The sequence below is a fragment of the Falco peregrinus genome, chromosome 8 (genome assembly GCF_023634155.1).
Source record: "Falco peregrinus isolate bFalPer1 chromosome 8, bFalPer1.pri, whole genome shotgun sequence".
Classification (NCBI taxonomy): domain Eukaryota; kingdom Metazoa; phylum Chordata; class Aves; order Falconiformes; family Falconidae; genus Falco; species Falco peregrinus.
Window position 1 is genome coordinate 65988809 of NC_073728.1, and position 25638 is coordinate 66014446.

A 25638-nucleotide genomic window follows, 5' to 3' on the forward strand; every position below is an offset into this window, starting at 1 on the left:
AAACTACAAAAAAAATCCAACACCCCCCCAAAATGTATGGAATTACCATTTCCTGACCCACCAGGCTGGCATTGAGGACTGTCTTGGGGTTTGAAAACCTGGTTACAAAAAGGAAGACACCTTGGAGTGGAGATCTGCGGTACACTTGCTGTGGAAAAGCAATGAAATTCCCATAGATAATCTGCATATGTAATCGATAACCAGGTGCAACAAAGCATTGAAACCAAATTAAACACTGCTCTACAGCAAAAACTGCTACATAAGTGATATTTATTAACGTTTTGCTATATTTACAGTTTCAACATAGTAAAACTCTGAAGTGAATTACCACTTGGCAGAAAGCACAGAAGTGCACATTAAATCTACATTTATAACCTATCATAGTCTCTGCTAACACAAATTACAAAAGCAAGAATTACAGGTATGTTAGGAGTTGTCTCAAGTCTCAAGCCAAAGGAGGGGGGGGGGGGGGGGAAGCCTTTGTTTTGCAAGGTAATTTTTTATACAAAGTTGCAACGTGATCTTTCATTTTTACACTACCAATGTGTACCGTGAAAATCCCTATATAGCCCAAAAAAGTAGGCAGTATGAAAGTAAAGTATACTACAACATTGAATATAGACTATCAAAAAATTAATACCTGTTTTACACCTCAAGAATCTGTACCGCATAGGCCCATTTTTTTCCATTCAGCCCTCAACAGTGCAGATGCTATCGGATTTACACAGCAGAAAGATGTGTAACCATAGCAAAGCCACTTCAAGTTTTGAGGTCATCCCTTTGGGCCCTCAGCATTACACAGGCTGTACAGGACAGACCAGAGCCCAAACTGGCTCCCAGGATAGAGGAGGAAATAAAGCAAGCCTGGCCCCTGCTGGCTCCTGGGCATGGCTCATGCTACCAAAATCACTACAGAAACAATCTATATAAGGCTTTATTAGCACGCCACAGACTCAACTGCAACAGCTTTTTCAAACATTAGCCACTAATGAGTTAATGATTACAGAATTCAGCATTAATTATTAAAATTTTACACCTAGAAACCAATAGAAAGAAATGCATCTCTTTTTTTGTTTGTTTGTTTTGTTTTCCAACAGTACGTTTATTTATTTTAAAGCAGGTGATTATTTTTCTTCTGCTCCAGAGTCTTGATTCACTTCCTGCAGGTGTGCTGTTGCTTCTTGAGGGAGTATTCACTATATGCAGGAAGACATTTTCCAGAAAACATCTGTCAGAGAAGGATATTGAATACTGAAACTATAGTTAGATTGTTATTTTAGATAACAGAAGGATGTAGCTCACAAAGAGTGCAGGATGTCTAAAGCTTATCAAGTATCTCAGTACACAATGACTAACTCTATCAAAACGCTCTGTAGTTTTCTGCATATTTTACAGTTCTGAAGAGTTAAAATTCCTTAGGGGAACACAGAAACTAAACCAGATGATGCTCTTAGAAACACTGGCATAAAAACCTATGGGTGCATGGAATTAAGTGCATTTACACTATGAGAACAAAATCTGACTCAGTCTTTAGTTGCTGCATCCACGCAGGATGATTATGAGTATTGTATCTTCCTGTCAAGTGTTCTGGTGCGAACATGACAAAAGCTCTCACAAACCGTCTATTCCGGCCATACTGGCTAGAGCTGTTTAAATCTGAGATCCAACATAAACCACCTCCACTTGTCATACAGCTGATGTACTGTGCTGAGACACTGCCAAGGATAATGCCGATTACTAGCACACGCAGACCGAACAGTAAACACAAACCTTTTGATTAGTTTAATCTTTACCCGTTCCTATTTTCACTGATTTATTTGTATAATTTATTGCATAAATATTATTTGCACTAATTATTCTTCCCCTCCTAGTTTTCTAAAAACTATCCCTGGTCTAAAATGAAAATGATCATTCACCATACGCTTTTCATTATGCCCTACAGTGGAAATCTAATCTTAAGAACAATAACATGCTGAAAATCCAAGTCTTTTGTGGTTTCCCTGCTCAGAATTTAGGATTAAAGATTTATTGTAGGGGAAGTGCCAAAGTTGTAATATTTAGAAAGTATTCTGGATATTTATCTCAACATATATAAAAGAGAGAGTGCTTTTTGAAAGCTGTAAAATGACAACACCCCCTCCCCCCCAACAAATACATAATAAAAAAATTAAAACACTTTACACCTCCATCCTCATAAGCAAGGTCTCAAAAATTAAAAATTTCAAGCCTGTGCAACAAGAACCACACAGTTTCTTTAATAAGTGAAAAAATAGTTTCAGTAAAGCAGCAAAAAAAAAAATAAATTGTTCAGTGAGAACAAACTGATGGTAAAGCTGATGCTTAAACACTCACATTACATGACCATACAACTGGGGGAAATAAACCCTCTAGTGACGCAGCAGGAATTTGAGAGGATATTACAAATCCTGGAGGAGGTCATAAAACATAACTTTATTAAACGGAACTGGAACACTTCAATGAATTGACTCAACTACTTTTACACGCTATCACCAGTGGAAAACTCAAGCTAAAAAACACTGCACAAATGCCGTTTTATGTAGCATGTTCTCATACAGACTAGAAATGAAGCAGAATCTTATGCAGTTTGCAGTTTCTAATAAAAGGAAAATGCATTTGGAAAAATCAAGCCTCGGTTTTAGAAGCTGAACAATTTAATGACCCCCAATTTAAAGCTGGGTTTTGTTCGGTTTCTTTATACTGCTGTCCCAGCTGCAATTGCTTCAGTCCTGTCTTGGAGAAATCTAGTGTTATTATGATGTTTCTAAAGGGAGCATCATGTTGCATTCACCATTTGGGAAGCAACCATTAGAGGATTTCCTTCCCCTGAGGGAGAGAGGGCCAGTTAAGGCATGGCCATTATCTGCTGTAAGCAGGGAATTATGCTAGAAGGGTTCAACTACCTAAGCCTCCTTTAAAGTCCCATAGAAAAGGCTGAAACGTTAAGGTTCAGCCTTAAAGAGAAAGACTTTCAGGCCTTAAGATTTTTGAGATATTCAGGCAAGCTGGTATGTTCAAATATATGGGAGGGGTGTTCAAAGAGCAAAGGTGTGCAGGAGTTTAATTTCTTCAGGAACTTGGCAGAAAATTCAAACAGCATGCAAAATTCAGACAAATTGTTGTTTCTGGGACATAAGCCAAAGACACTGGCACAATCTTCTAACAATATTCTGTGACCTTTACTCACATTTAGGACATACCACGTGTTTCAGGCACGTGATTTATTCTGAAAGGCACACTTGCCAAACACATTGCCATACCAAGGGGCAGAGATTTTGTTCTTACAATTCAAGTCATGGAATCTAATGAATATACAACTCCTCAAAGCAAAAACTCTGGACTAAATGTCAGGTATTCCTCTGCTCTCTACCAAGGCAGTCTGGACTCTGTGGAAACAGCAGCTCTGCGTGCGATACCAAGAAACAACTGTTTTCTGCTGCCTTGTGTTCTAAAAATATTGAAGCAAACTCAAGTCTAGCCTAAAAGAGTCACTAAGTAGAGTAAAAATGAAAACAGAACAAACTGAGAAAAGCAGAAAGTTTACCTTCAGTAAATAAAGAGAACTCTGGTCCTGGGGAGAGTGGAAAAAGTATCTGGCATCTTCCTAACCTTTGCATAATTAATAAATCCTCTGAGGAACAGCAGAAAACCTAGATGGAAGAAACACATTTGTCCAGTTAACACAGGTGTTGCTTCTTCAACTAGAGAGGAAGCGGTTCAGCTCACCATTACCAGTACAGAGGGACCTAAGTTTCTAGGACACACAACAGCCGACTAAATGCAAGGCTTTTTTGCTATCGATAACACTTAATCAATGACAGTTTCAGAAAATCTCATAAACAACCTTTCCTTAGGTAATCACAAAACTTTTGACTCCAAATGAGATCATGTCACGTCCAAGGGAGGAAAAAAGAAGAGAAAAAAAATAAAGACCACAACCCACTCTTCCATTTAAGATATTAGAACAGATACAATATCAGTTACTATTGAAGACAAGCATTGTTTGTTCTTTACTTCTTCTGCGAGATAAATGGGATGCTGCCACCAAGAAAGGACAACAAAAGGACAGCAGTTTTGTGTACCTTTAAAACCTAGAAGGCATTCAGTAAGAGCAGTACTGTGAGGGTTACATTTCAGTTTTACATCTGTACACATGCATTTTAATAGCCAGTAAAGCTACGCTCACAAAAGCCCTAATTGCACTTTACAAAGTTTTTAAGCATGCATTCCCTCTCACTGTCCCAAATACTCACCTAGTACAAGGAAGACCCACCAAAGCCAATACTGGCCGTCAAAGTAACCAGGAAAATAGGTGGAGAACTAAAAAAAAAACCAAAAAACAAATAAAAAAAGACCCCTTTTCTCACCAATTTCAGCAGTAACCAGATCAAGCCCACTGCATACAAGACACTGCATGAGGACTGCAAGGAACAAACTACCTCCACGAACTCTCATTTAAGGTTTTTCTACACACATCAGACCAACTCCAACCAAGGGGAATGGAACAGATTCAACACTCAGCCACAAACTCTTGCCATCAGTGGAGCAGACAAACGCTACTGGTAAAATACTATTTTCCCTCGTGTGTCTGATACAACCTCAGTTGCAGTTTCTGAAAGGGAAAACCAGGTTTGCAGCAGTGCATCATAGTAATTACAACACTGTAAGGTTGGACTGCAAACAAAAGTACGGTTGAAAAAGAAATTCCACATCTGCGGAACCCTTTGACAAGATTTTCTATTGGGAAAATTACTGCATATTGAAATGAAAGGCACTGGCACTATCAGAGCACTTAAGTTCACTATGTCGGTGGTAAATACAGTGTAATTTTTTGTGGTTTCGTTCTATTCAAGCTTAAAAACCTAACAAAAGGTAAGCCTGTTATCAAAGTTTAAATCAAATCCAGTTAAGGTCACCTGTTTCTGTCACACCTCCTAGTCCAGCAAATGGTTCTTAACAACCACTTTTAAAAGATGACCCCAAAAAGCTTAACTTTCTACAGAAACAGTTAACACATGCTGTATTTACAAATTTTAACTCCTAGCCTCAAAGATTAGGTATGAAGTGCCAGCCCTAACACTAACGCTCTCTGCTTCTACTTACTCAAAGCTAACAAGCCTTTTTGCTTGAAATTAAAACTTTCAGCCCAGGATCTCTGCATGCCATTTTCACAGGCCCCAGATAAAGCCTTTCTGATAGAAGTATTTTCTCCCAGTCCCTCCAAAAAATATTTTGGCCTTTTTTTCCCATTTATTCTGGCATCAGCACCTTTACATCCCACACCCCACATCCCCCTTCTAAAAAGGTTTCTCTGGAATTAGGCTCTGATCAGTCCTTCCCTTCCTCTCCCTGTGTGATCTGGTGGAGGGGAGCACAGTGGATATTTTAACAGCCTGGATATGCCCCGAGTTTTTGTGGAAATAAAACAGAAAAGTGTGCCTCCCCCTGATCCTCTCCTGCTTGTGCCGCAGGCACGTTGCACCAGAGGGCACCAGTGGGCTTCTCCCATCCGTGTCACAGACAAAACGGTACCTGCCTCTTCCAGCCAAAAGAAGCGAACCTTACCCCTCCTAATGCCTAAGTCCCTATTTCCCCTCTCCTCATCCGATATCCCACGTTTTAGAGACTTCCCCCCCGCCCCCTCCAAGGAGCACCTAAGGAACAGCACACTGGAGACAAACGTCCCTGTGCTAACAGCAGAGCTTGATTTACCTGGATAAACATTTTACAAAGATCAGATCATTGTTACTGCTCAACACACAAACACATTCTGAACCAATACAATGGCTCTATCAGACAGCACCATACTTGGGTGTGGACTCTTTATTCTCTTTTATTATTATTTAATTATTATAATAATTCCAGCACATAAACAGGGCAGCATGATGAAAAACCACTGTTCTTAGTAAATAAGGGGCTCAATCTATTGTGTTATAAACAGCTACATATGTAACTTTGGTATAAGGAACATAAAAACAAGCTGGAGGGGGGGGGGGGATAATAATAATTAAAAAAAAGAGTACCACCATCTGTGTGTTTTGCACTACACTACTTACCCTGACAATAAGGATCCACTTAATAAGAGACAGACCAAACCCAGAAATGGCCCCGTATCGTCCTGCAGCTGAAGTAGTCAGACAGAAAGACAGGAAAAATCCAATCCAGTTGAAGAGGAATGCCACTGAGAAAGTAGGATAAAAGCTGCAGGTTAAGCCCTCCTTACATTCAAAGGAAAAAAAGGAAAAACCATAAAATCCTCACACACAGGTTTTTCCTGGTGCTACAAAAGCATTAAGTGTGAAAACAGCTATTATGGGTCACTCCCTAAAAACACTTGAGTTCCACCATGTACTTACTGAAGAAAGTTAGCATGAAAATGCCGTCATTTCCTATCCTCAACTGGTCGGTGTCGTCAAAGTCATCCCGTGTCACAAAGTCATCATCCTGCAAATTAAAGCGAGACAAGACATGGGTGGATTTAAATCAGTCCAACCCATATGGCAATCCCAATTCTGCATGTGGCTCTTCAAGAAAGGGCCAGCAAATTGTATAACCCTCAAAAAGCAGCATACAATGGAGGGATACAAAATGCTTCATTTACATTTAAGGGAATTCCTCCATAGGGCAGGGGCCTGGAATCCTGAATCTCAAAAGGCTACAAATGCAAGGAGGAAAAATTCCTGCTTCTCATCCTGAGATGAGGCAAGGCATGAACTATATACATAATACAAATGTTATGTATGTGCTTGTTTATTTTTAGGATAGTCAAGATCCAGGATATTCTTGTTCTTACTGTAAGGAATTCCCCTACTCATAAAAAAATTAAACTTATCATCTCAGCAAGGAATTTGGCTTCTACACAGAAGTACAACGAACAGTGAACATCTAATGCTAGCAGGGGCAGAAGAAGAGACTGAACAAGAGACAGTGTTGAAAAAACAAAAAGAAATTAAAAAAAAATTTAAAAATATCATTCTGACAGAATGGTTTTATCATCCTTGTACCAGCTACACTGACCTCTGGAAAAGTCAAGTAAGGAAGCAGCAGGAGTATCAAGGTAGATATGCTAGACGGTGGAACAAATAATCCTAAGTCTCTTAATAAAAGAAAATTAAAAACAAGAAAAACCCCAACCAGTGGCAGTGCACATGGCTACAGTACAGTGCCTCTGTCAGCTTGCCAAAGTAATCTGGATAGCACATGCTGGCATTACTGAGATGTTTTACATCATCATAGCCAGAGGAAAATTAAAAAAACCAAACAACCAAAACAAAAAAAAAAATTGCTACAGAACTCTTAGGAGTATGCAATATCACCACCCCAGAAAGCTTAAAAAAAACCCCAACAAAACAACAAAAATCAAGAAGAAAGAAAAAAGTCATGATACTTGATCAGCAGGAGTTAAACCAGAAACTCTACACAAGAAATGTGGAAGACATACAGCCAGCATACTCACCCTTCCAGGAACCAAGGGAATTGTGGCTTCAGCCTTGGTTCTCTCTGCCTCATCATAACTAGGCAGTGTTGTGGCCACATTGTAAGATGGAGGCTTAGGAAATCCTGACTCATCCTTGTAGTCAAAATAAGCTGAAAAAAACCCCGTTATATAGAAGGTAACTCGTCGGTTCCTTAAGAACGCCACGTGGGGAATAAGAAGGGTTTCAGATGACTTCAAAAGACCACAGTATCCCATACTGCTGAAGCCTGCCCCTTCTGTTCCCTACCCACCCTTCTAGCCTCTTCCCATCCTAAAACAGAAAGTGAAAAACAGGAGTACCTTGTAATACCAAGTAATATACAAAGCACTGCTTTAACATACCTGGCTGTACTTAATTTTTTAAAACAGTGATACATGCTGTGTCTCTCCTAACTTCAATAAACAGAAGTAGTCGTATTTTCAAATCCAAGAGGTTTGAGTGAGTCAAAGGATCACTGCAAGCCTCAGGCCACTGGTGACCAATCTGTCCAGAGACAGACTTCAAACTGTTTTCTGATGGAGGGGAAAGGGACTGGAGCAAAAATCAAACATAGCATTTCTGAGCACCACTTGCTGACACACACTAAGGAACCAGAACTGATGGGACATCTTTATGGTTACTGTGCCAAGGCAGGACACTCAACAAGCAGCTCAAGAAACACAGTATTCAAACTTCTATCCAAAGCCAGCTGGCTATTTGAGAGGCTGACAGTACGCTGCATTTTATTCACAAATCTTATTTAAACAGCTGACTCTGAAAGTACTGGAGGGGAAAAAATAAATTGCAAGATTTACCTCAGCCAAAATACCCTGATACATAATCAGCACAAAACAAGCTGGTTTGCTAAAGCTACGAGTGACATGACAGTATAATGACTCAGAATAAGTATAATTCTTATGACCAAGTACTCAGTTGCTGAGAACTACAGGAAGAGTGAATTCTTTAATCCCTTTTAAGTAACAAGTCCTTTTTGGAAGGAGCACAGCATCATCCAAATGCCAAATAATGAGAGGGGAACCACAAATCTTCATAGCACTTTGATTTTGAACTGTCTTCGATCTACCAAGAACACTGTGAAATGTAACTTGAACACCACTTGATGGTATGACATCAGATGAATGTAGCCAAAATGCATCTTCTAAACCCCAAGTAACAACAGTCTCTCTGGATCAATTCTGATCCTTCGCAGCCTTGGTAAGGATGCTACAATGCCATCTGTCAGTAATAAAAACAAGTAAGAAGGAACAACAGAGCAAACGTAGCTGTTTCCTTGCAGTTGAATTTACCTGTGTTTTCTGCAGAAATGCTGCTGTAAGGTGGAGGGGCGTCATTCACCACTGATGCAGACTCGCCTGGCTCCTCTTCATTCTGCAGCTGAACAGACCCACACAGAGGAGAGGTTAACAGGGTTTCTCGAGTTCTGCAAAAATTCCCCCCCCCAGTTTTATTTGCACACAACAGACTCTTCTGGAAGAAGAAGACTGTTCTATGACACCATAGGACATAGGAGCAGCTGCTCAGCTTCTCTCTGAAGCACTCCCACTTTAAACAATCAACATGCCACCTCAGTTTTAATGTGTTTTTACATTGCATCCTCACACACCTGGACTTCAACAAAGCACAGCACATACCTTCTCAATACCTTTTCATTTCCCTGGTACTTCCTCAGATTCCTCAGCTCACACTGCTTAGGAGCTGCAGTTGCATCTGTTTTAGTCAAAGAAATATCACAAGATACCCACCAAAACCACTGCTGCCTGTGGCTTTGCTGTATTTTTATTGTACATGGAGACATTATATAATGATACATACAAGCATGCATCTTGGCATTTCCCTTCAAACTTTCACACTGCATTACTGAAAAGGAGAAAGTTTATTTTGTGCACTGTGCTTCCCACAGGTTCTGTATAAATAACCAAACAGCTCATCAAATATACAGTGCCACATGAAGCAGGTAGGCACACCAGGCTTTGATCAGAGAAGCCAGCAATACCAGGCCAGAAGCATTCAAAGCAGAATGCACCAGAAAGGAAATGAGAAATTTAATTTTTTTTTTCTTCTTTCCATTTCTCATCACCGCGTCAACAAAGATGCTGAGGTTGTATGCAGAAAGACAACTCATTTCAAAAGAGCACCTTGGGACTAAACCACTGGCCTGAACAGAAGAGTACTACCTTCCTCCTTTGTAATCACCACTAAACAATAGCAACCCTGCAACTTCTTCAACAGCTTCTTGAACTATCCCTCCTGCTCATCCGTGCTAATATTCTTCAAGCCATCCATGACATTTTGCTTTCTTTTCTTTGGAGAGGCACATTGCCATTCAAGTTATTACCAAACATTTAATGCAGGAGGGTGAGGGGGTGGGCATATGTTCTTGTTTTACTTGTATGTATTACCAAGAAAAAAAATTAAAATCAGCTCACACTTCTAAAGGAAGGTTTTGTTTTATACATAACTGTTGTGTGTCTCAGGTTTTTATTCCTTTTGCTGCCTAAGATCAGACTACATCCATGCTCTCCGTGAAAGTCAAAGCCAAAACTTTTTTGAGATGTTTTAAGTGCAATTGATTGGACATTTGCATCCAAACCACAGCTGCCTGTCTGAATCGTGACACATCCAAGTCCTACAAGTTTGCTGAGAAGAGCATGAATCCTTTCATTTTCTCTGCCATTAACTAGACTGCTGCACGCTTCCATCAGCTGCACAACTGCGAGCACACACAGAAGGAGTAACTGCAAGTCCATGGTTCATTGCACTGCGGCCAGACACAATGTCCCCGCTGGCTTTTCACCTCCTAGGTAAGGAGGCCACTTTCCTCCCCATCCTGCCAGCATAGCCGATGTGTCACAGCTCCCCACATCTCTTACGCCAGAAAGACTTTAAACACACCTGCTGTTAAAGGAGTTTAACCTAACAATTTAAATTATAACTAATTTAAAAAAAACTAATTTACATTAGTTGTGTGAGCAGGCAACAACACTAGCGGTTCTGCTGGCAGGTCCAAGGGGTCAGATGAGAGGCAGAGAGGGGAAGAAACAACAGGAGGAAGCACTGGAAAAAATTCAATAGCGCTGTCACCCAGTTCAGCTGTACCAAAACAACAGAACATCACAGCACTGCATTCTGTTTCACTATCCGACAAAGCTCACCTTGCTACTCTAAGAGCAAGCCTCCATCCTCTCCCCATTCACATTTTCCAAGCCGGAGAGGTGATAAAAAAAACCAAAGAGGGAGCGAGCTGGTCAGCCCCAAGCTTTCTGGATAAGAACTCCCCACATGGCACAAAGCTGAACCACTTCCTTGAAGAAGAAATTTAGTGATCCGGATGAAAATGTAATCCGTATTACACCAAAAGCACCTCCTAGCACAGATGCTGCGACTGTCAGCAGGAGGCATCAAAAATGCTGGCTCCCGGACAGATGTGAACCCATACCAGATCAATCCCTTCCCGTGCCTCAGGAGCGAGGCTGCGGAGGTGGCAGGTACCTGCTTCGATGGCAGCACCTTTAATTAGCCTCAGGGCGCCGAGCAATTAACAGGGTAAGCTCCAGTAACTCCTACAACAACAATGCGTCTCCATCTTTTTCAAACTAGCTAACTCAGCATGAACCCTTATAAAGAAACAAAAATACCTTATTTTACAAACCCCATGGAGTTGAGTCATTAGAACAAAATGCAAACTTGTGAATTGCCTGTTAATAAGCTTTAAAAAAAGATTTTTTTTTAAAAAAAGAGAGAGAGCACTGCTGCAGAAATTCAAGAGCAGCCTGCACGCGCATGAGAGGGGCAACCTGCGCGATAACCCAGTAAAACCCAGAGTGAAATAAGCTGATTCGGTCTCCCAGCTCTTCAGTCTATAAATTCTCAGAAAATGCTCCACCATGCTTATTTTCAGTCTGTCCATGAAAATTCAATACTTCTCCCCTTTTTTTTTTTCTTCTGCCTCCACAGCACCCAGTCTATTACCGAAGGAGGAAAGACTCTGACATGCTAGGGATACTCCCCGGATACCACATGCTCTGCATTACCTACTCCCTTAGTCAGGGCTGGCAGAAATTAAACCCCTAATGTTTCTAAGAAAGACTACATATACAGCCTAAAAGTACAACACCAAGGAGGGGGAAGGAAAGCACTAGATATGACAACACTGGAAGAGATGAAACAAAACAGGACACAGATAAGTGTAATATTAATTTCTACCACTGGAATTCTTACGTATTTCTTTTTTACTATTGGAAAAGAGTGTATTTTATAACAATATCATGTGGGAGAAACCAAGCTGAACTCACTGCTGGCTTCAAACCATCACAATTCAGGTGATGACACAAAAAACGCAGTTACTTTTTAAGGTCGAGCTAGAGGCTATAGAAAGTATACAGTTACAGAAAACAGATTTTTCCTCTGAAGGACAAGGTACACAAATGCCTTCCAGCCCTTCTAATGATTCCAGGCCTCTAAAATTCAACTCAGTGCTTATTATCAAAGCAGCAAGCGTTCATGTGACGGGGAAGAATGACTCATCAGGCCTCACATGGCCCCGCTGCCATGGCCTCCTGCCCCATGCAGCACCAGGTACACAACAAGGAAGGCTGCGCTACTCGCTACTCAGGTTTGTGTAGCGGGCAGTTCCCCCTCAGGCCGCTGCTGAGAGATCACAGAACGCAGAGAACCTGATTAAAGCAGTGTTTGACTTCAGCCTATTTTGCTGAGGCTGAAGGGTATTCTTTCTTTGATTTCACTGATGGATTTTAAAGCCTGATTCTTGTATTTGTGGCATTAAAAAATAAGGTAGTCTTTACAGCAACGCATACAGTTATTAAACCAAAAGTCTGGCTGTTGAAAGTTGCCTGATAGAACAGGGTAAGACCCAGGGACATTTATTTTCAAAAAAAACACCATCAGAAGCTTGGCTCTGAGTAAGACATTGCCTTTGTCTGCCACTGCCCCCTGGCTGAGATGTATCACATTTATACATGCAGCGCAGTAGCATTAAGTTCAAAACTTACAAAATGTTTCAAAATATTTCGACGCAAACGTTGAGGACAGCATTCCCAAAAAATATATTTTTTATTTCTTCCAAATTTTCTACACTTAGCACATGGGCTGCTGACACAGTTTTGGATATTTTTTTTTAACCTCTCCCTGCCCCAAGTCCTAGGCTGCATACAAATATTCTTTGCACTAAATCAGCATTACTACAAGCTTCGCCTTTAGCAATGTATCATCAGTAAATGTATTACCTCAGCCACACATCATCAATGTTTACTGCATTTCAGTTCTTATTTTATGTTTGTGCACGCAAAGTAGAACTGCACCGAAAGCCCACACAGGAATTCTAGAATGAAGATAACCCTAATCAGATCTCATTGTTATTGTTACTATGGTTTCTCTGAGATTTAAAAAAGCCAGATATTTAGGCTAATGACAGAAAGAGAATCCATTTTTTTAAAAAAGGTGTCAGAATTGATTTTTTTCAGAACAATGAAATCGTAACCTTTGCAAGCCAAATGTTAAAAAAAAAAAGAATAAATAAAAATCTGTATCTCCACTAAATTTGAGAGTACCCCAGCAAGACAACAGCCTGCCCACAAAAAGCTTACACCTCATTCCCATTGCAACACCCCTTACTTTCTTCCTTCCCTGTCTCTGACCTTTCGGAAGTAGACAAAAAGTTGCTACCAACTGTGAAGAAGAGAATTATTTCTACTGACTTAAGCTTCACTTTAAACGTACCCCGATCTGAAATCCTGACTTTTGCCCAATGCTGTTGCAAACTCCTATATCTTAATATCAGCTTATTAATCAGCAGGAAAAATGATAAGCTATTACACAAGTCAACCCACATTCATCAGCCCTCTACTTGACAAGCAAATAACTGTTTTCTCCCGTAGGCACTTCCAGTTCATTTAACCAAAGGAGAGTGACAGCCCCAAATAGCGTTGTTTACTCCAGCTCCCTGCCGCTCAGGCACCACCGCATGGGGTGGGCTGTGCAGGTTTTAGGTGACTCACCCGTTACCGGGGCACGGTGGGCCGGGCCGTCAGGGCGAGGGGACGGGGGGCATGCTGTCTAAGCAAACTCTTCCCTGGCTTCTCCCCACACTGGGGAAATGCTGATGCTCCTGCCCAAGCCTTGTGCTGGGGAACTGATTCTCCCCAGGGCCCCAAGCACAGCCCAGCTCTGGGGGGCGCCTTCTGAGGTCCCTGCCAACCTGAGCTACTCCATTTTAATAAAGCACTGAAAACCATGCCTCCACTCCCCACTCCCCTTCCCAAAACATACCTTCCCCATCCCGCCCCGCCCCCCCCCCCCCCCCCTCCTCCAGCTGGACCAGCTCCCTGCCACACAGTGAGCACACAGCTACAGCAGGACGCACGGCACGGGGCAAGGACCAGAAACCAGAGGGAGCATCCACCTGAAGGGTATGTTTGCAACAACCCTCCCAGCTACCAAGGTAAAAAACACAAATCAAAATGTATTTTGTGTCCAACAAAATACAACCCACGAGGGTGTTGTTATTCACTGACTCACTGCAGTTAATGGCCTGACAACATGGAAATAACACCTCAGACCTGGGAAACAGAGTGATCCAATTCCCTTGCCTCTGTTTAAACGGGGAATTATACTGGTCTGGCTAGACCATAAACAAGCACTTGGGCCAGCACAAACCTGCGCCTACATACTGTCCTTAGATTTGAGTGTTCAAGGTCTTAATGCAGAAGAAGTAGGTTTTAATCTTAGATAGCTGTAACAATTTCCCCCACTTAAAGCATAAGGCCATACCATAACATTTAGGATCAGATTAACATTTTTCTGGATACTAAGACATAACAGAAAAACCTCTGCATCTTTCAGGCATTTTAAAATATCACATTTTTTTAACTGTCATATGAAGAATGTTACATTACCTTCAATGAAAAAAAAATCCCATTGTGGCACTATGTATCAAATTTGGAAATTTCACAAGAGGCAGTAAGAGAACAGAATGGATATACCTTAATATTGCATTTTTCTCATTAGTCCCAATGACAAAGAAGCAGAGTTCACACACACATGGAACCTTTGCAACTTGCTTTTGGTATGATTACTTTTAAGACACAATGCCAAGGCCGCATAAAGAGGTACCACATTCCTGACAGCCACTTAAGAACCCAAAGGCCTGAGGGCCTGTTCCTATCCCCAGATAGGGGATAGAGCCCCACTGAATTTTAGCGATGATAGAAAAAGTCACCAAAGAAGTCCAACTAAGAGTCCAGCGCAATCCTCATACTCGAGATAGTATTTTATTACAAAGGTTGCATGCAAGGCTATTTTCTCTTGTTACACTAGCTATGTGGTAATACTGGACTACTACCGTTTCACTGCCTGTCCTGAGTCCTTTGAGTTTTAGAGACAGAATGCGTTTTAATTCTGTAATTACTTTTTCACACAGAATCACTAAAACCTTGCAAACTCACCTGACAGGTATTGCTGCCTACAGAAGTGGGTGTTTCAGAACAAAGCGGTGAGATTTTAGTCACCTGAGCTCAGATCAGCCTGCACATTGGGCCACTTCAGACAATGCTGCAGCAGAACCTCAGAGTGGCAGCTGTGCAAGAAATGTGATTTTATTCCACAACTTTTAAAAAAATCTTTACTGTTTTTATGTCAATTGACATCTTCTATTCTACTGGTCTGAATACAAAAACCAAGAAAATAAAAAAAATGTAAAAACAAACTACCCTGAAAATTTCCTTTCTTATCAGTTGCCTGTATCTTTAGCAAGCACATCTTCTGCATACTACAAGTACCTTGGAAAAAAATAGCCACTAACATCACTAATTCTAACTGCTGACATTATAAGATTTGGTATATTTTAATCTTTTAGTTTCAATCTGTGTGCCCCTTTGCAACTGAAAAATTAAATACAAGCTTAAGGTAAGCACAAGGTGGCAACTGATGTCTGCTCCCCTGCTTTCCCAGATACTGAGTAAGTATTGAGATCCTTCATGGATTTAAACCGTATTCACACTAGATCTTCAGAAACATATTTCTTCTACAGTTTCACTGAAAGAAAACCAAGCAAATGGCAAAATTTTTCTTCCTTATGTTTCTCATAGACACCTCCCCTTACAAAATGATAATTGATCCATGTAAACCTTCAACAAGTGGAACAGGAAGAAATGCCACTTTAAAAAGGAGTACACCTTCATTACTTAACACACCTACCTTTTCTAGGTGGGTTTACATTACATAAATCACATACATTTTCAAATGCTTCAAGTAAAAAACATGCCTCTGTTAACACACAGTGTAAATAAACCTATTAAAAGTCTGGCTGTTTTTTGCAGAATGGAGACTAGTCTCTATGCTAAGGACGACATGCAGTTCTGCCACTGAGTTCACAATCCAGGGGTTATCCTCAAAAGACATTAAGCCACCAAATCCCAGCAACATCTTTGTTCAGCTTTCCCAAAGGCAGGTCTAAATGACAACAGCCTCCCAGTGTCCCTTTTTGGGATGCAACACCACCCAGAATAACACTACCAGGGCATGCTGCAGCCTTTCTTCCTCCCAAATATCTCCCATTCCCACCAAGGCCCCATTAGCCAGTCCACAGAGGAGGAACCAAAACCAGCAGTCTGCCCTGGTCCACCTTGCCACCTTGCTTGGCTCCTGCACACTGCCCCAGCCTGCGCTCCTGACAGAAAGGGGCTGGAAAAGCAGAGCTCTCTTCTCTGGAGTCTTAGCTTTACTCTTCATCAAGCTGCGCTTCCTCAGTATATTAGATCAGACTGCCACATCCATCGATAGGCGTCATCACAGGCTATTTTTTATCAGATTATCTAATGCCAAAACAAAGCACAAGTGCTAGAAAGCCAGCTTTAGAAAATAAATCCTATGCCACTGAACACCCTTTTAACACTGCATGTATTAGTGAACAGACACAGGTTGTGAGTTTGCAGCAAAAGAGGCTGCTGGGGTGCTGGGGCAGCACCCCCCATCTGCAGGGCAGCACGGGCTGCGGAACAGGGTGGAAGAAGAAACACACAGGTTTCAAACTCAGTTATCAATTTCCGTTGTCCTGAGGTCATCCTCATTAACTAACACCTTTTTTTTTTCCCCTGAAAATACACACATTCAGGGAATCCTACAAATAATGTACACATTCAAATAGTGCCCACACCTCAACAGTGCCGCTCCTACACACAGGTCAATACACTAGTAACACTTTCCAGAGCAGGAGCTATGTGACCCTGGCGTGCTCGGATGGTAGGTCCCATTTAGCTGTACAGGAATCGCCTAACTATGTAACAAAATCTGCTAATGTATTACCCTTATCACCCACACCCACACACACACAAACTATCAAGTTGTAAAATTCTGAGTTCTCCTCCACTGCCTCTGAATCCAATAATTTAGAAGATTAAATGAGCTTGTTCTGAATTTCTACAGGCTACCTCCAGCACACACTGGACCCTGTAACTCAGCACTAGTCCTTACAGTTACCAATTCACTGCAAGTCTTTATTTGCTGGCACATGATGCACTCATTAATTGTACATGCATACACACAACAGGTTTCAATGTATGGAAAGAAAATAGATACATTTAATGCTAGAGAGACTCTCCCACCCTCTCATCTCCTCTTCATCTAAATACCAAATCCACATCTTTAGTTTCACAGCTTGCAGGGTTTATTGGAGCAACACAAGCATTAGGAGCCAGTTCAGCAATAACACTTTACAACACATACAAATACCATGGTTCTGGCAGAGGGTGAGGGAAAAACAGCAATTTCTAAATAGCTACATAAAAATATATTTATTTACATGCGAGTTTCTGATTCCACACTCCAGCTAAACCACTCGTTTTGTGGGGCCTCCGTTACCTGTTTGTCTTTAGCAGTATAAATCCTCTGGGGCACAGCCTGCCTCCCTGATCTCTGCAGTACCATGCAGTTATGCTCTAGAGCAACAGTGATGTCTGCTGTGTGTCTGCCTGATGTGTCAGTGGGATCTGGTGAAACAACAGCTTTACACATTTCTCTTTAAGGAAACCAGGATTGTGCTTATCGGTCAGGTACAGAGTCACTGAAGAGCAACGCAAGAAAGTCCTTCAGCACATTTTGTCACCAATTTCCACAGCCACAAGGTGACTGGACACAAAGCTAGATCCCTTTGTAAAAGACATTTGTGAAAATGTTTGTCAGGGTCACAGGACTCCAATGGGAAAGATGATTAGTAAAGAGACCTGCTTATTTGTACCTATCATTTCCGAGAACAACCACAAAGAGATTTGTCTTTGTAAGCGAACACATCTGTTTTGCACAGAATATAAAAAAAAAAACCCAAACCCCCTAAGTTTTACTTAACTTTCTAGTACGTAAAAAGCAGAAGCCTCCAGCTGTCATAATCCCAATGGGAAGGGGCATCTTGTATGCTAAAAGGAGCGAGCCCACCCACAGTTGAAATTGCTACCAAGACAGAGTCATAACACAGCTATTCCTCACAAGAGCCTTGGTTAAACACGAGAGAAATGGGTACCATTTTAAGGGATTTCTCCCTTACTTTAAGCAGAAAAGCCTCCACGTCTGCACATCAGAAATGCGTGCCAGTGGGAGCTGGGTCACACAGCGGGGCCCAAATGACCCCAAATTCTGTGAGGCTGACGCCCTTGGAAAGACATCCTTTCCTTCAGGAAGCAGGGAAGGAAGAACAACCTCAAATTTATGGGAGAGCTCTTTAAGGGCAGCCTCCGGCCTACGGGGATTTCATATGCATCTCATGTAAAACATAAAGTAAAACTGACAGTGATCTAGAGACAACACAGCAAGTTCGCTCACCTGCGGGCTGGAGCCGGGGCCGCGGAGCGTCTCCGCAGCATCGCTGGAGGCCAGAGAGGAAAACGCCCGGCAGGGCCGGACCCCTGCGCGCCAGGTCGCTCCGGCCCCTCCGCCGCGCCTCCCGCCAAGGCCGACCCCGGCAGACACCGGCCCCGGCGTGAGGCCTGCGGCGGCGCGGCCCCACAGCCGGCGGTGAACAGCACCGCAACATGAGCCCGGCCCGGCCGCCGGCGGGGCCCGCCGCGCCCCTGCGGGCAGCCCAGGCCTCCGCCCCAGGCGCTGCTGCCGCCGCCTCCGCAGGCCGCGAGTCCAGTCACCGCCCCGCTCTCCACCTTCCCTCCGCAGCGGGACAGCGGCGCCCGCAGGCCGGGCCCCGGCCCGCCCGCCGCCCCGGGAGACGCCCTGCCTCGGGCCAGGGCCGAGCCACCGCCTGACTCCCCGGGACACAGCCGCGGGGCACAGGAGGCGGCAGCGTCACCCTGCCCCACAGCGCAGCGGCGGCAGGTCCCCGCCCGGCCCTGGGCTCCACCACTCCCCTGCGCGGCCTACAGAGCCGCGGCGCTCGCGTGCCCGCCGCCCCCCTCACCTGCTGGTATCGGCCGCTGCTGGGCTCGGCGGCCGCGGCCGCCATGACGCTCGCAGGGGAGAGAGCGAGCGGCGGAGTCGGAGGACCTAGGCGGCGGCACTGCCCGGCCGCCTCCCGACGGGCGCTGCGGCGGCAGTCGGGTCGCTCCTCGCTGCGGCTCCGTTCCCGCCCTCCGCCCGTCACGCTCTGTCGCGTCCGCGTCCGCCCCCGGCCCCGCCTGCCTACCGGGCCGCCCCGCGGGGCCGGGCCTGGCGCGTCCCCACAGCAGCGGGAACTGCCGCGGGGCCGAGGCCGCTCTCGGCGGCGGGGTGGCCCCAGGGCCGGCTCCGCTGACTGCCTGAAGGGAGACTGAAAGCAGCCCGCAGCCAGCTGCGGGGGCCCGGCTCCGGACCGAGAGGCGGAGCGGGCCGCGGGTGAGAGCGTGAGGGGCTCGAGGCAGCTCTGCCCCAAGCACCTTCCCTGGCAGTTCGTGGCAGTGCAGCAGTGACCCCACAAGTTCTGTGCGCTACGTATAGTGTAGCTTATGGAACTGCATGTATAATTAATTCAGAGCGAAGGCTTTCACTTAAAGTGTTAAGAAACACAGGGAGTCAGAAAACAGATATAGACCCAGGCTGAAAAACAATGCTGCCTCAGCGAGGACCCACCAGGGCCAGCACTCACAGAAACTGGTACAGTCTTGAGCCATGTTAACCAAGCCTTGGTGATACTCTTTGTTATTTACCCTAAGGGCAGTGAGGTGCTGGCACAGGCTGCTCAGAGCAGCTGTACGTGCCCCGCCCCTGGCAGCACTCAAAGGCCAGGCTGGATGGGGCTGGGGGCAACCTGGGCTAGTGGGAGGCATGCCTGCCCCTGTGGCAGGGCATTGGACTGGATGATATTTAAGGTCCTTTCCAACCCAAACCATCCTGTGAATCTGTGATATATACCCATTACCTAATGCCCATCACCAACACCACATTGTTGTGCTGACATGTGCCCACACCACTGTCCCTAGCAGCGTACCTGCATGGGCAAAGAGGCCTGCAGCTGAAGCAAATGTGACATGTTGGCCAACCCTAAAAGTGGCATCAGATCTCTCATACCCACATAAAGCAGATGAGATTGCAGATTCAAAATCTCATTCCAGAAGAAGCATGTGTAGGAAACCATGCAGAGATAGAAGTTTGTTTTTCAGAGTGTTTTTGCAATGAATATTACATCGGTTAAGAGACTTTCCAGCTTGTAGAACCTTTATTTTCTATGTGCGTAGTTCAACTGTAGTCAGGCTGGTACAAAACTACCCACATCAGTCCCTAAGGTCAGTGAGAATCGAGTATGTCAGCTTTAGGATGAGGAAGGCTGAATCAGCCCTGCTGGGATTCCAAGCTGCAAACTCAGTTCCAAGCATTTAAGCCCCAGGGCATGGTTTTGACCTGCATACTCCATCATAAATACATGCCTCAGTGCTCATTATTCAGTACCACAATCAGGTTGGGGTGTTGTTTTTTTTTTCTTTTCTGTATTTTGCCTTCGCAGGAGTATATAGTTCACCAATGTCTTAGTGAAACGAGTGAACATCGCAGTTCTCGTGTTGAAGGAGAAGCAGGAATCATAAATGATTTTAGTCAGGAATAACCTCAAAGAGTGACCCCTGAGAAATGCTGGAGATACAGGGAGGAATGCAGGTGTCATAGCAACTGAAATAAGAAGCAACTGTACATGTCCTCAGGAAAGATGCTGGAATGTATCCTGAAGAACTGCTGAAACAGTTTGTGTGGATGCCATTTTGGGGCCAGCTGGAGGCAAATCACTGCTTAATTAGGCCATCTAGCCTGAGCAAGAGTAATTCAGAAAGTTGTTAAAGAAAACATATTTTGAATTAAGAAATTTAAAGTGCCGAAGCTGCTAGATGGCAGAACCAGGACTCATCCTTCATATAGCCCTAATCCAAGGCTGGTTTAAAACCCAGTCCAGTTAATCAGTGGGAGAACAGAGAAACAATAGATGATCAATTTGTGCACAGAGGTGCTCTCAAACACAGGTGTTTTTAGAAAAATTGGTATATGTGAATAGGAACTGCTTGTTCAAAGACTAAGCACGCTTGAAGGAGTGTGTGAGTTAAAGCAGGCAGAAAGAACATCACGATCCAAGGAGGAGCCTGGAACAGAGGCAGAGACTGGAACCGAACAGATCAATCAACTGGGACAGAGTCAGGTGATGGATTCGCAGAACTGACAGGACTAAAGGAAACTTCTAAAAACTTCAGATGTTGACTATTGATCTGAGAAGTGTAAGCTGTGCCATACCCCTTGTTTCTCTGCCACTCACTGGGGTGGTGGCCCAGCTCCGAGTTGTGACTAAATCAAGCCTAGCGGTACATACATCTGTGTAAATTTTTCCTTTAACAGTCAATACTGCTATAGTTGCCATTTAAATAACTGACTGAACATCAAGTGTTACTAATAGAAACTTGCTAAGCGTAGAGTTTCATGAAGATGGGTGGACACTTCCAATCCAACTTGCCACACTGGTGATGGAAATCAAACTAGCCGTGTCCTTTTTCCAGACAGCAGAAGAAATTGCTCGCTGCATGCAACGCAACTTGATCGCTTTCAAAATGCCTCTCCTGGACGAGACTGCTCCCTGCAAGTTTCTCTTCCTCTCCGTTGATAATATAAGGAGCGATAGCAACTGGTTCAGACCAAGTAATCCCAATGGAGGCTGGCAACACAACTAAGGCAGGAGGCCTACATGTGGTAACAGAGAATTAGATACAGAAAAGCAGGGTTTGTCCCCAGACCTTACATTCTTAACACCACAGCCTCTGAATACAGAAAGGCTGCTAAGTGACTTAACAGTAAGAAGGTTATCACCACACGTCTGTGACAACAGGAGAAGCTCTCGTACGTACCCACTGTTCAGTTCCTGGCTTAGTTTAGCCTTTCAGCTTTAAGAACAGAAAAGCTAAATCTGAGTTACAACAAATCAGCAAGTTTAGTTCATGTCAATACACAGAACTACACTATCTCCCAGAACAGAGAATAAGAACCTCACGTTTTAGAAAGACAAAGTCAGGACAGTATTACTGTTAGACTGCAACACTACCAGAATTGTTCCTGATTTGTATTAAGTAGAACAGTAAGCCATAACATGTTAAAAAATACAGAGGAGAGGTTTATGTAGCCAAGGACCCCTTACTCCAACTTGTAACTGATAAATCAACTGAAATCTATTAATCGGGTATGCATTAACACACACAAAGCAAATGTAGTAAGACACAAGTTTAGGCTTAAGGGTCAAGTCAGTGGAGCCTTCCCTGGAGAGAGGCTCTTTCCTCTAACCAGCTCGTCCCGTTTGTCAGCCTCCTAGGATTCAAAGATGCAACCAAAGTCAAGTTTTGCCAGAGCAGCTGCTTGATTTCTAGTAGGAAAAGCCTGTTCACTCAGCAGCTTTGCTCCTGAAATGCATTAATGAGTCCTTGTCCCAGTTTCAGAGGGACGAGGCAAAGACTTGCCTCGCAAAAGTACCGAGTATAATATACACACACACACACAGAGGAGCTTGTCTGATCCGCCAGTGTAATAGATTTCTGTCCTATAAACTCTTCAAGAGTTTGTGGTGTGTAAAACGCTGTAAATTGAGCCGTCCCTTGTTCCCACGAATATCATAGCAGGCATACGGTGACAGAAAGGCTATGAGAGCATCCATCCAAGAATGGCAGAATAGCATCTTACTGTGTCTCTCGGCTTCTGGAGTCACACGACTTTATCCAAAGACTGGCAGCTTTATCCAAGCGTTGTTTAAACGGCTTGTGCTCTACGTCCTGCTGCTGCTCTCCTGTTACATCCATGGCATCGACGCTCAAATCTGAAAGCAGCGAGCAAGGAAAGCGGTCTATGAACACACAAGTGTTATGGCCTGTGGCAACCTGAGGAAATTAAAAGACAGAATTTTTCAGCCAGCAGGGTAAGGACGTGCCATACTGGGAGAGCGTGTTCAGCTAGGGCCAAGTGACCCACAGGGAATAAAACGCACGGTGCAGCACGCTAAATGGCCCTCCCAGGTATGGGGTTTGCCTTGGCGTCCCAGAAGGACCGTTTCCAACTTCCAAGAAAACGTTACCCTGAAAGCTAGACACACTTAAGGCAAAAAGCCAAAAGCAAATCCCTCAAAGACCAGAACCATTTTTAGGAACAGGAGTTAAGCCTAAAATTGGTTGAAAGCTGCCTCCTACCTCTTCCCCCGCCACCTTTCCCCCTTCAACATCAGCACATTTCCTTGTGATCCCTTTTCACAAAAAAAGGATTGAGGCCTGTAGTATCAGCTTGGTACCGAAGCACCACAATGCACTTGCTGGCTACATGCTCTCTTAGAAGGCTGACAGCTTCGCTGCACACAACAGCCGAGGCTTCCAGTCTCTCTGGCCTTCCCACGCCCTGTGAAACGTGAGGAAGGCAAAGACCCAGAACATCTCGGGGGGGTTCTGGAGGAAGTCAAGATGCACTACATCTAGAGCCCAACACACTACCCAAAGGAATTACCACAGCAGAACAAGAGGCAGGAACGATCAGTAGACAGGCAGATAACATCCATGGCAGTAATATCCAGTCAGACTTGCAGGACTTCCAGTCACTTCATCCCTCAACTTTGTTTTGAATTTAGTTAAAAGATAATCATATTCTTAACGCTCATTCTGCTTTTATAAGTGCTGGAGGAAGGCTAACACGTGGCATTGGCATTACAGTCAGAATTCAAGTACAAAAATCACAGCAAAGCTGTGCCTTGTCAAGTGACTTCTAAAGCAGGCTCTTGAGCCTTTCAACAAGACAGTCCAACCTGGAGTCACAAGAGAGCTGTGCCAGCTCCGTCAGTACGGCTGAGCTCTCTGACAAAGTACACCGCCATACAGAAATGTAAGTGGGTTTATACCTCAGGCTCATTTACAATCTAGAAAAATAATACAGCTTGACTGGATGCGCTGGTTTAAGCGCCCAGCAGGCCTGGCTCCGTAACCACCAGGGACCACCAATTCCTCCCTGGCTGCTGCCCAAGCCGCAGCGCAGCACTCGGAAGCAGCGGGCACACGGAGCCTTGTGGGCCCTCAGCAAGTACAATAGTTATCCCTCCGTAGTCAGCAGTCCGACTCACAAGCACAAGGCACATGTGGAAAAGAAACATCTAGACTGACCTTCAGTTTAGCTCCCCTTGATTTGTCAACATACAATTCCGGATGAACCTAGGCTCAAAGAAAAAACAAAAGAGCCCCGTTTCACTGGGAAGCAAATCAAAAGGCCTCTTCCCCTCGGCTGCTCTGGCCCAGGAGCTGACTATTAAGACACAGGATCAGCAAGACACCCGAGCTGCTACCTCCCAACCCTCCCCGGTAGTTAAACGCTTGCCCTTTGTAATACTTCTTAGAGAAATCAGCAGTCAGGGGCGAGGGGTGGGGATTCCATCGCTGGCTTTCTTTTCCTTCCCTTGCCCGCTCGCAGGGGCGGGAAGAGGCTCCTGAGCCACCCCCCTGCGACAGCGTTACCGCAGGCCCCAAGGCAGCCTCTGCGGCCCGCGGGGACCAGCAGCCCCAGCCCTCTGCCAAGGACCCGGCCAGCGGCTGGTGGAAAGACAAAGCCCCGCGCAGAGCTGCGGCGGCTGCGGCGGCTGCCCGGGCAGCCCGGAGGCGGCGGTGGGTGGGCGGCGGGGCGGCGCGGGCCGACCCCTCTCCCGGGCGCCGCCGCCACAAGCGAGCACCGGGGCCGCCCCGCCGCCGCTCCTCGCCTCCTCGCTGAGGTAGCGGCGCAGCTCCGAGAGAAAAAAAAAAAAAAAAAAACAAACACCCACCCACCCAAAAAAGGGCAGCCCCGTGAGGAGCCCGCTGACCACCGTCACTGCCGGGGAGACGAGAACCGCCGGCAGCCCCGCCGCTCCCGGGCCGGGCCGCCCGCCTGCCTCAGCCCGCCCGCTGCCGGCACCAGGCGCTCCCTGCCGCGGCCGAGCGCCGGCCCGCCACATCGCCCCGACTCGGCCGCTGCCCGCCGGCCCCCGCCCGCCCTTCAGCCCGAGCGCTCACCCACCGCGCCGCCGCACGTCCCGGCCCGAAAGCCTTCCAGGCTCCCGGCGAAGGCTCCGCACCGCCACGGGCACTCCAGCGCGCCGCGCGGGCCGGAAGTGAACCCACCTCTCCAAGGCCGTACGCGTAGCCCATATGCACGGGGCCGGAAGCCCCGCCCCTTTGGCGCCAAGCCACTTCTGCGCATGCGCTGCCCTTGGGTCGCCAGAAAGCCCTTCTGCGCATGCGCCAAAGCGGGATTGCGTCCAATGCCCCTACGCACGGGGCCGGAAGCCACGCCCCTTTCGGCGTCAAGCCGCGTCTGCGCATGCGCTGCCCTTACTCCGCACGGGACGGTGCTGCCGCCTGGCGAAAAAAATTGGGTACTGCAGCCCGTCTAGCTAAGACTGCACAGTTTGTTATAGGCATGGCATCAAGAAGGGAACTCTGCCCACGGCCCGTTCGGAAGTTGCCTGGCTTCCCATCCCGTTGGATGAAGTTCTTACAGCGAACATATTCGATTCAACTAGTCTAGAGAAAAAGAAAAAAAAAAATAATAATAATCACTCGAGAGACTAGGCATACACTTTTTTTTCCCCTTATAAAAACACTAGCAACACTGTCTTAACGAGAAAAGAGGCCATGAAACTTTTTATTGTAAAATGTAAGGGCATGAAAGAGAACATAATTCAATAGACAAT

At 45.1% G+C, this 25638-nt stretch overlaps 1 protein-coding gene across 3 annotated transcripts; it reads right to left on the reverse strand.

The window, feature by feature from the left end:
• Window positions 1–253: 253 nt before the first annotated feature.
• On the reverse strand, window positions 254–19098 carry NDFIP1 (Nedd4 family interacting protein 1). 3 transcript variants are annotated; one of them, XM_055811747.1, is made up of 8 exons: window positions 18910–19098; window positions 8783–8870; window positions 7475–7605; window positions 6375–6462; window positions 6075–6199; window positions 4272–4338; window positions 3563–3668; window positions 254–1251 (listed from the first exon to the last, which is right to left on the reverse strand). In XM_055811747.1, the coding sequence occupies exons 1-7, from the start codon at window positions 18952–18954 to the stop codon at window positions 3565–3567; spliced, it is 648 nt and encodes a 215-aa protein (XP_055667722.1). In that variant the 5' UTR covers window positions 18955–19098; the 3' UTR covers window positions 254–1251; window positions 3563–3564. The 3 variants fall into 3 exon arrangements, with proteins under 3 accessions (XP_055667722.1, XP_055667723.1, XP_055667721.1); XM_055811748.1 differs by having other exon boundaries at window positions 254–1196; window positions 18910–19097; XM_055811746.1 differs by having other exon boundaries at window positions 254–1228; window positions 18910–19097.
• Window positions 19099–25638: the final 6540 nt, after the last annotated feature.

Coding starts and splice junctions, on each gene's coding strand:
- NDFIP1 (XM_055811747.1), bottom strand. CDS start 18,954: ATGGCGGCCGCGGCCGCCGAGCCCAGCAGCGGCCGATACCAGCAG. Junction 7,606..8,782: donor CATTTCTGCAGAAAACACAG/GTAAATTCAACT, acceptor GGTTTTTTTCAG/CTTATTTTGACTACAAGGAT. Junction 4,339..6,074: donor AGTGGATCCTTATTGTCAGG/GTAAGTAGTGTA, acceptor TTTTTTTTTTAG/TTCTCCACCTATTTTCCTGG.